Source organism: Procambarus clarkii, chromosome 10 (genome assembly GCF_040958095.1).
Source record: "Procambarus clarkii isolate CNS0578487 chromosome 10, FALCON_Pclarkii_2.0, whole genome shotgun sequence".
Taxonomy (NCBI): Eukaryota; Metazoa; Arthropoda; class Malacostraca; order Decapoda; family Cambaridae; genus Procambarus; species Procambarus clarkii.
Genome location: NC_091159.1, coordinates 38,411,598 through 38,427,317, shown reverse-complemented (window position 1 = coordinate 38,427,317; position 15,720 = coordinate 38,411,598). Strand labels below are relative to the sequence as shown.

Here is a 15,720-nt window from a genome sequence, read left to right as displayed (position 1 = left end):
TACATTAATTCATTGTATTGGAGGGACAGGCAGCCAGAGTGTATTCATACAAGTTAGGCTTTGATCGAGGTCCCCTTCCAAGGTCGAATTACTGCCCCTACTCAGGATCCAACCCTACAACAAGTGGACTAACTCCTGAGTACCTACTTACAGCTAGGTGAACAGATGCATTAGGTGATAGAAATGTACCTAACCATTTTTGTCCCACCCGGGATTCGAACCCGGGATTCTCAATTGTGAGTCGAGAACGAACCAGACTGTACTGCAGGGACCCGGCAGTACAGTCTTAACCACTGCACTGCGTAATGCGCCATGAGACTCTCGACGGGGGGTGCGTAACGCACCTTGGGGATCTTATAGGTATAGCGTATCATTCAAAACTCCTGGGGATACATGGAGTTCACATCAGCTTCCTCAGGGCTCTCCTAAACAGACGCCATATAAAAAAAAATCGTGGGCAACATTCCCGGGTGTGAAGGCCTTAGTACTGAGTGAGCAACCAAGGCTGGCACACGCAGCATGAGCTAACATCATTGTTGCTCAGCTGCTCAGCTCAGCTTTTGCAGCTGACCACAGCATCGCCTAAAATTTTCCAAATATATATGTATCTGGTATTATTTAGCCATGATAGTATTACAGATGAACCTGACTGTGATAAAGACTGTGTACAATATTCAGATATCAGTGAATAAATGCTGTTCAAGATGTTCACAGCGCTAGCTACAGCACTGCCATTATTTCGTCCATCTAAAATTCTTCAAACAATTTCTCATGTTCCTTTACAAAATAAACATGTGAAAAATTATTCATTTACATGATTTAGTGGCCATGATTCTGATAATAGCAGGATTGTGGTGAAAATTAGCGATGTGAATTAGCGGTGGGAGGAGTACTGTTGGTGAGGGAGGGAGGGAGGGAGGGAGAGGTGGCGTCGGCTGTTGGCTGGTGTGTGGCAGCATGATTGTCTAGAATCATCATACCAGCTTAGTGGTTTGCTATGGAGAACACAAATGTAGATACTTATATATAACATGTGTACAGAGTGTAATAACAGCTAAAGGCTTATGTTGGGAGGAGCCATTTAGGTGAGGGAGTGAGTGAGGCTGTCGTCTGCTGTGTGACTTGTCATCCAGTGGCCACTATGCTGTTTGGACACTATACCAGCTTATTAGTGTAGTTATGGTGAATAAAACATGTAGATACTTATATATAATGTGATACTTATATAATAATAACACCACAAACAATATTGTGGGAGGAGTAATGTTGGCGAGTTTGGTGTTGAAGGAGTAAGGGAGGGCTGGCTGGGTGTGGCAGCCCACTCTTGTTTTTTGGGCTCACCATACGAACGTAGTGGTTCGTTATGGTGAACACATACGTAGATAAGCATATACAATATGTGTATATAGTGTAATACTCTGTAACAGCAAAAACACTGTTTGATTGATAGTAGAATATAATATACATGTCACATACATGAGCCCCATAATTTTGAGCATAGCAATGTTCCACATATTGAACTATATAAATTCTATAAATTACACACTTTTGAATAATATTACAGCATGAAACCTGAGAAGAAATGAATATCCATTATTTGAAATGGGGAATTTCGTTTCGCAAAACGAGCGTTTCACATGACGAGCTCAGTGCCGGAATGGATTAAATTTGTTGACCGAGGTTCCGTTGTACTGTATAAAACCACCATCATCACTACCCCATTTCCTTCTTTATTTGGATGGGCAGCCCATTATTGGTTAGATTATACAATTCTAGTTACACAAGACTTTTATCTGCCTACCAAGAACAAGGCCCAGAATCTTGTCCCATCTATAAGGTTCATGACATTGGAATCAGAGATCAACTTAATGCTAAGGCATGTTTTTTAGATACACTGAACCACCAAAGCAATGCCACCCCCCACCCCCTTCTCCACACTACCAGGTGGTGTGAATAACAAACTGCCATGGGCAAGTAAGAGGAGAGCAAGAACAGGACACTACTAAGATTATCACATAAGGGTGCATTTCATTGCACTCGATGCTTTATTTCTGGACACCTTCCCTCATTAGCTTCCCTTAGGTAATCTCCACAATGTTTCACATGATAAAACTGTTTATCCACAAGAAACTGAAACCAAAAAGGCAGAATGACAATGGTCAAATGATCGACTACAGGTAATTCACAAAAACTAGCATGAACTTGTTCACTCCACCTTCTCCTTGTTTGGGGGAGGAGGAGTGCAGCCCGAGGTCAGCAGGCTAGTCCACCCTTGGCTCTAGATGATGCAAATACAGTACCCCCCAATGCTCTAGGGGGTGTCAGGTGTCGGGGAACCACAGGAGCTCACCTAGAAATTGGCCTTTCATCACATGCAATGCTGGTTTTCTGAGGGGAGCTACTTGTGGCTCCCTGAAGCTCACTACTCATGGAGTGCATGAAGGTAACAACAAAGAGCCGCCACCAACCACAACACATGATGCAACTATGGCCAAATGAACCAAGCATCAATAACCAATGGACCCCTTCGGAAGCCAACCAACTCATTCTTTGCCAGAAAAGAAGGTGCCTTTTCTTGCTGCAAATGAACAAACCACCCATCACAGCCAAAAGAACAAAAGCCCTGATGCCGGAGGAAAGATGAAGCTCGCCCACCCGACAACTGGAGGCAAAAGAAACCATGAACAATGCATTAAAAAACAATCCCTGACCAAATGGGACACCGTAAAACGACCAGACAAAAACGACCAGACCAGAAAAGGAAAAAAACACTGTCGCGAGACCAAGCAGGTGCAGGCAGCACATGAGCAGGCTGGAAGTGAAACAATGCACGAGACAGCCTACAAAACAGACCCAAGGTAGTACAAACCCTGAAAACAAGCTGCAGCAGTTCCTCCGATGCTGCACAATACAAGATAACGGTATCTTGTATCAGGTCACCTGATCATCATAAAGATGGCACTAGGTTCACGAATTTTAAATCGTTTGCTTACATTCTTGAGAGTTCTTTTGAAAGTTTTTGAAGCTGTGGTCTATCTTATAACCAGCAGTGGTCAGTTTTGGTTTGCTGACTTTCTGGGTAATTTCCCTGGTGGTGGCAGACAGGAACTTTGCATATGACAAACCAAAGTTCTGCCTGATATACTACTCACATCACTAACTCTAGCCACAATGCTACTTTTATCAGAATCCTGGTCACTAAACCATAAATATGAATCATTTTTTACATGTTAATTTTCTAAAGAAACATGCAATCCCATTTTGTGATGCACATACACATCAACCCATTGCTATGTGCTTTTGATGTCTTTCTCGAGCTGTGAACATCATCACCAGCATTGGGCAAACTGATATCCAAATCTTGCACATAGAATACCCTGACAACAATATAAACTATGTCACTATCATCAATATATAAATGCAGTTACTTATTTATTACATCATCGTAAGTGACGCTGTGGGCACACGCTGGACTGTTTTTAACTGGTGCTGCATGTGTTACTCATGGTTACTCTCTTTAGTACTGTACTTAGCTCCTCACACCCAGTACAGATGCCTACAATTTGTTTTCCAAGATGGAATCTGTTTATTGGAGGCCTGAAGAAGCAGATTTGAGCCCTGAGTACCCTCAGGAGTTTTAAATCTTACAAGGTAATTGAAAAGATCCCTGACTGTGTCTCAGAGTTTAAGGATAAATGGCAAGAACATCCCTGGTTGTGTAGTAAGGGAGGTCAAAAGGAAAAGGTTTCCCTCACCTGTTATCAGTGGTGATTCCTCTTCGTGGTCATCTTGGTCCTCTGACGTGTCAGTAGATCGTAAGTCAGCTTCAGCATTTTCTAACGTTCTGTTCACCAGCTCATCTGCCACTTGACCCCGCTGTAAACATTCTCAACTTAATTATCTCACCTTCCAATTTTTATAACCACTGTGAAAACAGTCATAACCATACAGTACTTTATTATATAATACAAGACATTTGTACAGTTCTAATTACAGTAAAACCATTAAGTGTGCAAAAGGAAAATTTCAAAAATTAACAGGAACACAAGATAAAAATTAAAAATTTGTCAAGAACCTTTGCCTTAACGTTGACTCCTTTATGGTGGTAACCTTATGGCAGATAATGTCTTTTGTCTTAACATAAGAAGGTGCACAGAAAATATTGCCCTGCCAAGGAAAATGTGGCATCACTACAGTATTCAGTTTGAACAACCTTGCAGAGGGATGTGCAAATATACATTCAAAATAGGGCACCCCATAGTTGCTAATAAGATGACTGTAGCTACAATCCATCTAATTGGTTCAAAATTATATTTACAGCCAAAGCAACAAGGCATTATTTGCTTGAATACAGGTACAGCTTATCCCATTAGAAGTACTTAGTACTGTATTTTCAGGTTTGGAAGAGGAAAATGAGAAGGAGCCTAAAGGGAAAGGGGGGGGGGATAGGAGGGAAGACATTGAAGGGTGGAGGGGGGGGGGGGGGGAAGGTGAGAGGAGAAGGGAACAAAAGAGGAGGGAGGGGGAGGGGGGGGGGTTGCTGTGGCTGGCAATGGTACTTACTCATTTACTCATGACCTATTCTAAATATTTGTTGAGTGTTAATGTCTGGTGTTCACTGTAAATATGGTATCAACAGTACAGGAAGTGTTCTTGAGGTTTTATTAGTGATATTTTGTGTGAAGACCAAGAGAGCTCTGCAGCAGGCAGCATTAGTATCAAGGAGTCACAAGTTGCCAAACATCCTTTCACCCTCCCCAACCCTCTACCCCCCCCCCCCCCTTCTCCTCCAGTAAGGCAACTTATCATTTGTATTGCCTTCCACCATCTCCTCCCCCCCCCTCTCTTCTCTGGTCTCTCCTGCCTCTACACTTTTCATGTCTCTATACCCCCACCCTTCCTCGCCTCTATACCCCCACCCTTCCTCGCCTCTATATCCCCACCCTTCCTCACTTGGCTTTTCCTCGTCATCTTCCTTGCATGCTATTTTGGCCATTATACCCAGATTTCCTGCAGCATATAAGGCTATGCAACTAAATACAAAGAACATGTCAAGTGCAAACAAATGGTCTATGCTAATGTTAATCAGTACTCACCTAGTTGTGTTTGCGGGGGTTGAGCTCTGGCTCTTTGGTCCCGCCTCTCAACTGTCAATCAACTGGTGTACAAATTCCTGAGCCTATTGGGCTCTATCATATCTATATTTGAAACTGTGTATGGAGTCAGCCTCCACCACAACACTACTTAATGCAATCCATTTGTTAACTACCCTGACACTGAAAAAATTCTTTCTAACGTCTCTGTGGCTCATCTGGGTACTAAGTTTCCACCTGTGTCTCCTTGTTCATGTTCCACCCGTGCTAAAGAGTTTGCCTTTGTCAGGGGCCTCGTAGCCTGGTGGATAGCGCGCAGGACTCGTAATTCTGTGGCGCGGGTTCGATTCCCGCACGAGGCAGAAACAAATGGGCAAAGTTTCTTTCACCCTGAATGCCCCTGTTACCTAGCAGTAAATAGGTACCTGGGAGTTAGTCAGCTGTCACGGGCTGCTTCCTGGGGGTGGAGGCCTGGTCGAGGACCGGGCCGCGGGGACACTAAAAAAAGCCCCGAAATCATCTCAAGATAACCTCAAGATAACCCTGTCAATTCCCCTGAGAATTTTGTAGGTGGTTATCATGTCTCCCCTTACTCTTCTGTTTTCCAGGGTTGTGAGGTTCAGCTCCCTTAGCCTTTCCTTGTAGCTCATTCTTCTCAGTTCCGGGACCAGTCAGGTGGCATACCTCTGAATCTTCTCTAACTTCGTTTTGTGTTTAACTAGGTATGGACTCCAGGATTGGTCTTACATAAGTGGTATACAGGGTCCTGAACGATTCCTTACACAAGTTTCTAAAGGCAGTTCTTATATTGGCCATTCTAGCATATGCCACTGATGATATCCTTTTGATGTGGGCCTCTGGGGACAGGTTCGGTGTGATATCAACCCCCAGATCTTTCTCTCTATTTGACTCTTGCAGGATTTCACCTCCCAGATGGTACCTTGTGTTCAGCCTTCTGCTCCCTTTGCCTAATTTCATTACTGTACTTTACACTTTCCTGAATTGAACTTTAGCAGCCATTTTCTAGACCATTCCTCCAGTTTGTCTAGGAGGAATGGACAAACTCCTCTCCATTTGGTAACTACAGAGACTACAGGACGAATGATCGTCCTGTAGTCTCTGTCTATCTTCATCTGTTTTGATTCTCCTCATAATTTTTGCATTATCAGCATACATTGAGAGGAATGAGTCTATACCCTCTGGAAGGTCATTTACATATACTAGAAACAGGATGGGTCCGAGTACAGAGCCCTGTGGAACCCCGCTGGTGACATCTCGCTACTCTGATGCCTCCCCCCTCACCGTTACTCGCTGTTTCCTATTGCTTAGATACTCCCTTATCCACTGGAGCACCTTACCTTTTACTCCTGCCTGCTGCTCCAACTTTTGTAACAGCCTTTTGTGAGGTACTGTGTCAAAGGCTTTCTGACAGTCCAAGAAAATGCAGTCTGCCCACCCTTCTCTTTCCTGCCTAATTTGTGTTGCTTGGTCATAGAATTCTATTAGGCCTGTGAGGCACGATTTACCATCTCTGAACCCATGCTGGTGGTGTGTGGTGTGTTACAAAGATGTTTCCCTCCAGATGCTCTACGAGCCTTTTCCCTCACAATCTTCTCCATCACCTTTCATGGTATACAAGTTAGGGGTATAGTCTACAAATGAAAAAGACAACTTTTGTTTAACAACTTTTTGTTTAAAAAACAACTTTTGTACCTGAGATCAGGTACCTGATCTTAGGACTTGTAAAAAGCATCTTTAACTATGTAATGTAACATACACCGACTGATTTATAACCAATAGAAAAAATCTGAAAGAACTTTTAAAAGTCAGTTGGTGAAGACAAGGACTAGAATTCCAACAATGTGACACATAAAATTAGGACCCATAACTCCAGCACTAAACATCCTTATTAAATTCTCTCAGACATTACTGTAGCTTTGTAACCTACATCGTCTGTACAGCAGTGCAGTTATACTAGTCGCCCTCAGGTGCTACCAAGTATGTAAAGAATTCAATCGACGCTGGCGTCACTAAATATTTTTCTCCTTTTTCTTCTACAAAACTTCATACCTCCCAAAGGAACACATTCCTAACCTACAAAGTAGAAAACTGGGAGATTACAGTTATGAATGATGACAGTGGTAGTGACAATGAATGATAATGACAAGTGGTTGTGACAATGAATGATTATGACAGTGGTGGTAATAATATTTGAATGATGACAGTGGTGATGGTTGTGACAATAAATAATGATGATGTGGTGGTGACAATGAATGATGAGGATGGTGAAATCATGAAAGATGATTGTGGTAGTACTTGTGACAATGAATAATGACAGTGGTGGTGATAAAGAATGTCAACAGTGGTGCTTGTGACAATTAATAATGACAGTGGTGGTGGTGACAATGAATGGTGACAGTACTGGTGGAGGTAATAATGACTGATGATGACAGTGGTGGTGATTAAACTATCATCCTTCCCACACTATTACACCATACCATATTTACCTTAGAATTTCTATTAAAACATATATTATTGTACAAAATAAAACACAAAATACCAGTGAGTAAGAGTTCTACAGGTGAAGGCACCAGTAGCATAGATGACGAGTTCATAGTGTTGGACACATTGTATATCAAGTGGTAGTATCATCCCACTGTGAACATCCACTTGGCTAAACAAGGTATTTACTACTAAGTTCTTACCTATTGCTTAGATCAGTATTAAAAATTGATATCACCACCCTGTGACTAAAGGACTACAGAACTAATAGTAACTGTGGTGAAAACACTAGTGCCTGATAACCACTATTGTTGGTGCAATATATCCATTGTATTATTTACTAACAGAAACATTTGTGAACTAAAAGAATAACTGTTCATGGCAGTAAACAAATAACAAGCTTCTAATAAAACATTCAAGAGAGAAATGAGGGAAAACGACTAGAAGTCACAGTAAAGCACAAAAAAGAGACGGCACTGAGAAAGCACAAAATACCAAGATGGACGTCATCGAAGTCAAAGAGTTGTCAGCAGCATCCTGGAGGCATGGCGAGGCAGTGCTGGTACAAGTGGCAGTGAAGGTGGAAGCAGAAATGGTGGTAGTTGTGCATAAAGACTCTAACAAAGTATCTGCTGGTGGTGGTGGTGATGGAGGTGGGGAAATGTGCTGTAAGCAATGGTTTTGATAACCAAGATGATGGTCTGGAGAGGAGGCAAAAGGCACCTTCTTGAGCTGCTTCATCCGTCGCCAGTGGTTGATGGCGTTGGCACACGCCATGCTCTCCACAACCCACGTCGTCGTCATGTAGCTGAAAGATATAATCAAGTCTATTACAGTATTTGTCAACATGTAAGAAGCATAAATTAATCAGTTATAACACCCAAGATATAATTCATTATAATACAAAACAATTTATTCTAACAAAACCGATATTCTAACAAAACTTGGCTCCAAACCACACATTGTTTGAGTTAGGAAAATATTATTTGTCAAATATAGATATTGTTCTTAAAAGATTCCCCATTTTGCACAATCAAGATAAATTAGTACTTAAGGGTTGACATATGTTAAACTTCTTGTTTCATTTCAGACAGTTAAGCACGTCCCAGTTATGTCTGGGTGCAAGTAACAGGATGAACATCCCAGCGGGTTTTCTTCCTATTGGGGAGTGTTGTACATACTGCTATGGTGGTGTGTCCACTCACAGGATGAGTGGCGCTGCCCAATAAACTCGCCCCTCGGGGCAAAATTTTAATTTACAGTAATTTAATATGTTTTGTCTCTAATATTTGTTAGAGAGACTCCAGTCTCTCCCTACACTCGTCTGGACTCTTATCTACAAGGTATCTAACATATAAACACCCCCGAGGCCTCCAGCCCTCGACGAATCCATATCATATTAGACGGGAGTGTCAATTGTTTACCCATACTTGAAGGTGATCTTAGTTATGAGTAGCAATTAATTATCTGTTTACCGAGACTGTCACCCTTGGCTCCAACGCGCCAAACCTGACCCCCTAGTCCTATAGCGAAGGGGAGGAGGAGAGAGAATGAAACTCGGAAAAGGGAGAAGGAAGGATTAGGAGGAATGGGAAGGCGGGAATGATGAGAAATTAGCCGTTATAAGGATTCAACTCACTCACTTGGTACTCCCAAGCCAGCGCCCTATACCACTACACCAGGACAAGATCTAAACAATGCAACCTTGACAAGAAGCGATGTGACATCTCTTCCCTCTCTGGAAAACGGAAGAGAATCCTGAAGAACATTAATGATAGAAATGTGACCCCTACTGACACCAACCAGAAGGTTGAACTAATAATGTACTTTACGAGCAAGCAGACTGCCAACTTACTTTGCCAACTCTTTATATACATATATGAAGAACTCTCCTGGCACAAAACAAAACCCCCTCTTCAAAGAAATGAAAGATGTCTATACCTTCACTTGGGGACTGTCAGCCCCAACGAATTCAGTATATGGGCAAGACAACATCCCTTTCAAGTAGCCTAACACTGCACAAGCAGCAAGGCCCTATTAAGGAACATATAGTCTCTATATCTATGAATAACCAGACCTACGCCAGAGATATCATCACAACACCAGAATAATTGATGGATACTGCGACAACAGAAGACTGGACACTAACGAGGCATTATACATGGCTTGATTTGCTTAGTGTATCAATAGCCAATTAGCCCCAAATTACACTTCCAAGTTCCAGAACACGACAGAACATACAATATACTGCCCCAGCCTTTATGCAAACAGATTGCCAAGATGTAAGGTATTTTTTCACCTCATCCTCGGGTATACATCATGCAGCAAGACTATTGATTTACAGGCCACCCTAATCTAACCCTTATTGATTTTACGGGCTATTGATGCCCGTGCCACCTCTTGGGTGGCTTAATCTTCATCAATCTCTATTATTTGTAAATTGTCTATATACCTAGCCATAAAAGTATTTGTGTGTACGTCTAGTAACATACTGCATGTGTAAAGGAAGAAATGTATATGTTTATCACTCAGAATGTTCGGTAATATGTTTATTGTTTGAGATGTGTCTACATATATGTATGAACACGATGTACTGAACAGGGTGAGAATAGTTTGAGCTACCTCATCCCTTTGTGTGTATTTTACCTCAATAAACTTATTTCAATTTCAATTCAGTTTCAATCTCTATTGATGAAGATCAAGCCAGCCAAGAGGTGGCACATGCCCCTGCCACCTCTTGGCTGGCTTAATCTTTCAACTTCCTTCTCAAATGAAGAAAAAGAGACAAGATTCGCACTAGAATCATTGATCTTAGCCTTATCAAGGATTATATATTATATATATATATATATATATATATATATATATATATATATATATATTTATATATATATATATATATATATATATATATATATATATATATATATATATACAAATAATTGTAATATACAAATCCACAGGAATATCAACAAGTGAGGCTAGTCAGCAGAAATTCTCATGACAAAGTATAGGACGTGGTGCTCGGGCAGGCGGCCCTCGTCATCGTCTAGCTGGGTAATGACGTCACCTTCCTAGGCACCGGATTGGCCAGCTTAGTGGCGACGTCATCACACACCTGGTCCAGTCTTGTGCCTCGCCCTTTTCTCATTTGTCCGCCAGGTTTAACAGGTAACGTCACTGACCAATACAGAGAGGCCGGTCAGACCCAGGACCTACGTCACAGGTCTCAGTGACGATTGGGCATTAAGCGAGACACGTTATCGTTCAAGAGAGGCGGGGGGGGGGGGGTTATTGTTAGGAGGAAGGGCAGTTAGTTCATCACACGCGGTACTGTCGGCGGGCGTCAGTAATTACCACTTAAATTCTACAAAAATAACAGGCTGAATGGGAACAGTCTGACGGACCTGTCACCGGCCAACTGTGGGACCTGTCACGGGCCAACTGTGGGACCTGTCACGGGCCAACTGTGGGACCTGTCACGGGCCAACTGTGGGACCTGTCACGGGCCAACTGGGGGACCTGTCACCGGCCAACTGTGGGACCTGTCACCGGCCAACTGTGGGACCTGTCACCGGCCAACTGTGGGACCTGTCACGGGCCAACTGGGGGACCTGTCACCGGCCAACTGTGGGACCTGTCACGGGCCAACTGTGGGACCTGTCACGGGCCAACTGTGGGACCTGTCACGGGCCAACTGTGGGACCTGTCACGGGCCAACTGGGGGACCTGTCACGGGCCAACTGGGGGACCTGTCACGGGCCAACTGGGGGACCTGTCACGGGCCAACTGGGGGACCTGTCACGGGCCAACTGGGGGACCTGTCACGGGCCAACTGGGGGACCTGTCACGGGCCAACTGGGGGACCTGTCACGGGCCAACTGTGGGACCTGTCACGGGCCAACTGTGGGACCTGTCACCGTCGTGTGCGGCAGGAGGACCTTGCCGTACTCCAGTAATGCCTATAGACAACCAGATGGCGAGAGTTCGACCCCAAGACATATACAGTAATAAAGATGGATGCGAGCAACCTTTACATTAAGTAAAAAACCGGACAGGAGAACACGGGTGAAAGCTGGGAGACACAGAGCTGAGGCCCCTATAAGTAAACACTCGTACCCTGTGCCAGTGTTTGGCCAACACGTAGAACACACAGGAAGAAGAAGTCTTGGAAACCACCTCCAACCACAACTTCAAATATTACAAGTAACTCGATCGTCAAGATGGTTCAAATAAAAGACCTTTCACCTCCCTTCCCCCATATTCCTTGACAGGTGGGTGTTGACATGTTGACCAGACCACACTAGAAGGTGAAGTGACGACGACGATTCGGTCCATCCTGGACCATTGTTAAGTCGATTGTCAAGACAATCGACTTGAGAATGGTCCAGGACGGACCGAAACGACGTCGTCCCTTCGCCTTCTAGTGTCTGGTCTGGTCAACATACTTTAGCCACGTTATTGTGACTCATCGCCTGCATTGGTGTTGACATGTAATAACCCCCCCCCCCCGCCACGGCTTCCCCCCACTCATGGGTTGTAAACCCCCTTTCCCCCCCTCCTGTCTGTCCAGGGAGCCAGGCAACACCCCCTGTCTACCCAGGTGGCCGGCAGGAAGACGGGACCTGGCTGACACTACGCAGCCCGTTCTCCTAAGTGTTCCCAACGTCAAGAAAGTGTCGTACTAATGTGTCAAATGCTAACCTACCAGAGGACCCAACAACAGAAAACGGGTCATTATGTCAATTTCGAGAGCGGCTGCCAGTTTACAATACGACAGTTTTTGGACCCAAGTCCCTGTGACGCAGTGGTAAAGCACTCGCCCGGCGCTACGCGAGCGCTTTGGCCTGGGTGCGTATCCTGGCCGGGGAGGATTGACTGGGCACCAATCCTTAACTGTAGTCTCTATTGACCCAGCAGTGAACGGGTACCTGATTGTTAAACGATTATGACGGGTCGTGTTCCGGGGAAAAGTAGCATTAAGGACCTGCGCGAAACGCTGCACGTGATAGTAGCTTTGCAAGAATATAAAAACTCTTGTATATATATATATAACAAATTAAAACGCATACGTCAAAATGCGACGTGCTATAAGGAGGACTTGCGTATGTCAGCGACGGTTGGTGTTGTCACCGCCCAAGTTGTTGTGTGGACCCGCCACACACCTCCCCTACTGCCCCCCCTTAACCCCCCACACTACAACCACCACCCTCCCTCCCTCACTACAACACCCCCGTCACCACCATAACAACCACCGTCACCACCTTCCCAAAAATTTCAAGAGGTATGCCACCAGACTGGTCCCAGAACTGAGAGGTATGAGTTACGAAAGGCTACGGGAACTAAACCTCATGTCCCTGGAAGACAGAAGAGTAAGGAGAGACATGATCACCACCTACAATTTTTTTTTTTAAATTTTGCCCCGAGGGGCGAGTTTATTGGGCAGCGCCACTCATCTTGTGAGTGGACCACCTACAATGTTCTCAAATGAATTGACAGGGTGGTCAAGGATAAAGTATTTAGCATGTATGGAACACGAACCAGAGGATACAGGTCGATACTGAGTACCCAAATGAGCCATAGAGACATTAGCTAGATTTTTTCGGTGTCAGGTTAGTTAACAAATGAAATGCATCAGACAGTGATGTGGTGGAGGCTGACGCCATACAGTGACTGTATGGATTGTCAAACTACACTTGAAACTGTGTATGGCATACACAGTTTCAAATGTAGATATGATAGACGCTAACAGACTCGGGAATCTGTACAGCAGTTGACAGACAAGTGGTGTGAAGCACAACTAGGTGAGTACCACCGCTGGTGTACGCCCCATGGACCACCCTCCCCCCCCCCCCCCCCCCCCCCCCCGCCACCCACCCAACACCCAATGCGTCGGTTAAATGACGTCACGATGGCTTCCACAGTGATCACCGCCCCATCCCGCCCCCCGCCCGCCACACCATCCGGTAACGTCTGCATCATTTCATTCAAAACTTGCTGCCTCACGAGGGCCGGTGTACTATAACACCGTGGCCGTGAGGCGAGGGGGCACCACCCCCCAGGCGCCCCCCCCCCCCCGGGGTCTACAGCCAGGCCAACAAGCCTCACCAGCTCACCACCACTATACTGGGTTGTGGACAAGATGGTGGAGAGGAAGAGGAGATTGGAAAAAGATATAGATATGGAATATAGTTCAAGTTATGATAGCAGGTGCCGGGGGCTGGCCGTCTTGTTGGCGTGCAGCTGAACTTCCTCTCTCTTGCCAGAGACTTGCCAGTGTGTGTAAGCTCTTCACACACCAAACTTCTGTTCATCCTTAAAATCCAGCATGAAAAAAATCATCAGAACAAATGGGAGGGGGGACCTTTGACAAGCCGCCGGCTTCCTATCCTCGTCGAGGCCACTAGTGCGTTAGTGGCCCTCATGTAAATTCAGGTAAATCTTTCAACATGTATGATTTATCCATACAAGCTACACACCACTCACGTACGGAGAGAGCGAGCTAGGGGTGTGGGGCATCCTAGAGCACACAAGCCTCCCCACAACCTCAATGGCTTTCTCAAAGCCAACAGGAAACTATTGTGTTTCTTCACAGGGCGAGGGACAGGTAAACAGATTCCTCGGATAGTATGTTAATGCATTAGGCACTTATATCATGAAAAATAATACATAGTTTATTAATCGTGTAAGGGGGTCTTAAAGGGCACAACACACAAATAAATGAAACGCCGAGCTTCCACTATCTTAAAATTAAAAGCCTTACCCCTTCCTCAAAGCTAATGAGAAACTTATATTTTTGGATGTTTCACATCACTAGGCTTCATCCACCGGCCGACAACCAACCAACCAAACAACATCTGCAAGACAAGTGTGGGCAAAAATTCAGATAGCTAAGGGAGGGTAGAACCAGGCCTGCGGCTCACAAAGACCCCCAAGGTAAGGCTGAGGAACTAATTCACAAGTGGAGTGATGCAGCATCCTCCTCCTCCTCCCTCCCTGCAGAAGTAAGAAGGGAACAGCTCCTCCGACATAATGACAGAAGGATTAGGATAGCAAGAGCACAGTCTAGTGATGACGAGTATGGGGAACCAATCACAGCCCAGGAAGTAAAGGGGGCTATTTAAAAAGGTAAAAGTACAGCACCTGGTGAGGATGGCGTCACCTACGACATACTCAATGCACTGTGTGAAGTGTCTGGGAATCCACTACTCCACCTGTTTAACAAATCATTCCTAAGTGGAGCGTTGCCCACACAATGGAAACGTGCAATAATTGTTCCCATACCGAAACCTAATGACCCTGGCCATTACAGACCTATCAGTCTTATGGCATGCACTTGCAAGATGCTTGAAAGGATCATTCTAAACCGACTGTTGCACAAAATAGGCAGGTTAGGGGAGGGGGTCAATGGATTTGTTAAAGGTTGGAGTACAGCATATTGTATAGTTAATTACCTGGCTAATGACACAGCTAAGTACTCATTATTTGTCGACATCAAAGGAGCTTTCGACAAAGCACAGGGGATTGCGATCCTGGACGAGCTTGCATGCATGGGCGTCAAGGGGAGACGCATGAAATGAGTTGAAGACTACCTCACAGGGAGGAAAGCCAAGGTCTGCTTCAATGAAGCAGTCTCAAGAACAATGAATATGGAACTCGGGACCCCCCCCCCCCCCAAGGCGGAGTCTTAAGCCCTACACTATTCAATGTACTTATGAATTGCAAATATTGATTTTCCGGAAGGAACACAACAAGTTGGATAAGCAGATAATGTTCTAATACAAGCTCCCACCTTGGGAAAAATTAAACAGTCTATTGAACTCCTCGGAAGGAAATGTATTGAGCTCGGTTTCACTCTCTCCACCAACAAGACAAAAGCATACTCTCATCACAAGCGGGGAGAAAATGAACTACAAATTAATGGTGTAACACTTGAATGGGTTGACCACTATCGGTACCTTGGCGTCACTGTCGGCTCTAACAAGGGGAAGAAAGAGGAGCTCAACCAACTCATTGGAACATGCAAAAGTCGACTCAGGGAATTGAAAGCTATGACCTGGAATGGGCATGGAACCTCTACTGCCGTGCTGAAAATGATGTACACAGCCTATGTGCGCTCCGTCAT

At 44.7% G+C, this 15,720-nt stretch overlaps 1 protein-coding gene across 2 annotated transcripts in view; it reads right to left on the bottom strand.

Moving 5' to 3' along the window:
• Positions 1-15,720, bottom strand: part of LOC138363047 (transmembrane protein 104-like) — a 66,109-nt gene that overhangs the window by 36,889 nt on the left and 13,500 nt on the right. The window contains exons 3-4 of one of the 2 annotated variants that reach the window (XM_069321879.1): positions 8,319-8,403; positions 3,756-3,876 (exon numbers count right to left, since the gene is read on the bottom strand). In XM_069321879.1, coding sequence (XP_069177980.1) covers positions 3,756-3,876; positions 8,319-8,403 — 206 coding nt within the window. Of the gene's footprint in view, positions 1-3,755; positions 3,877-8,090; positions 8,404-15,720 lie in introns of both variants that reach the window. The other variant, XM_069321878.1, reaches the window with a different exon arrangement.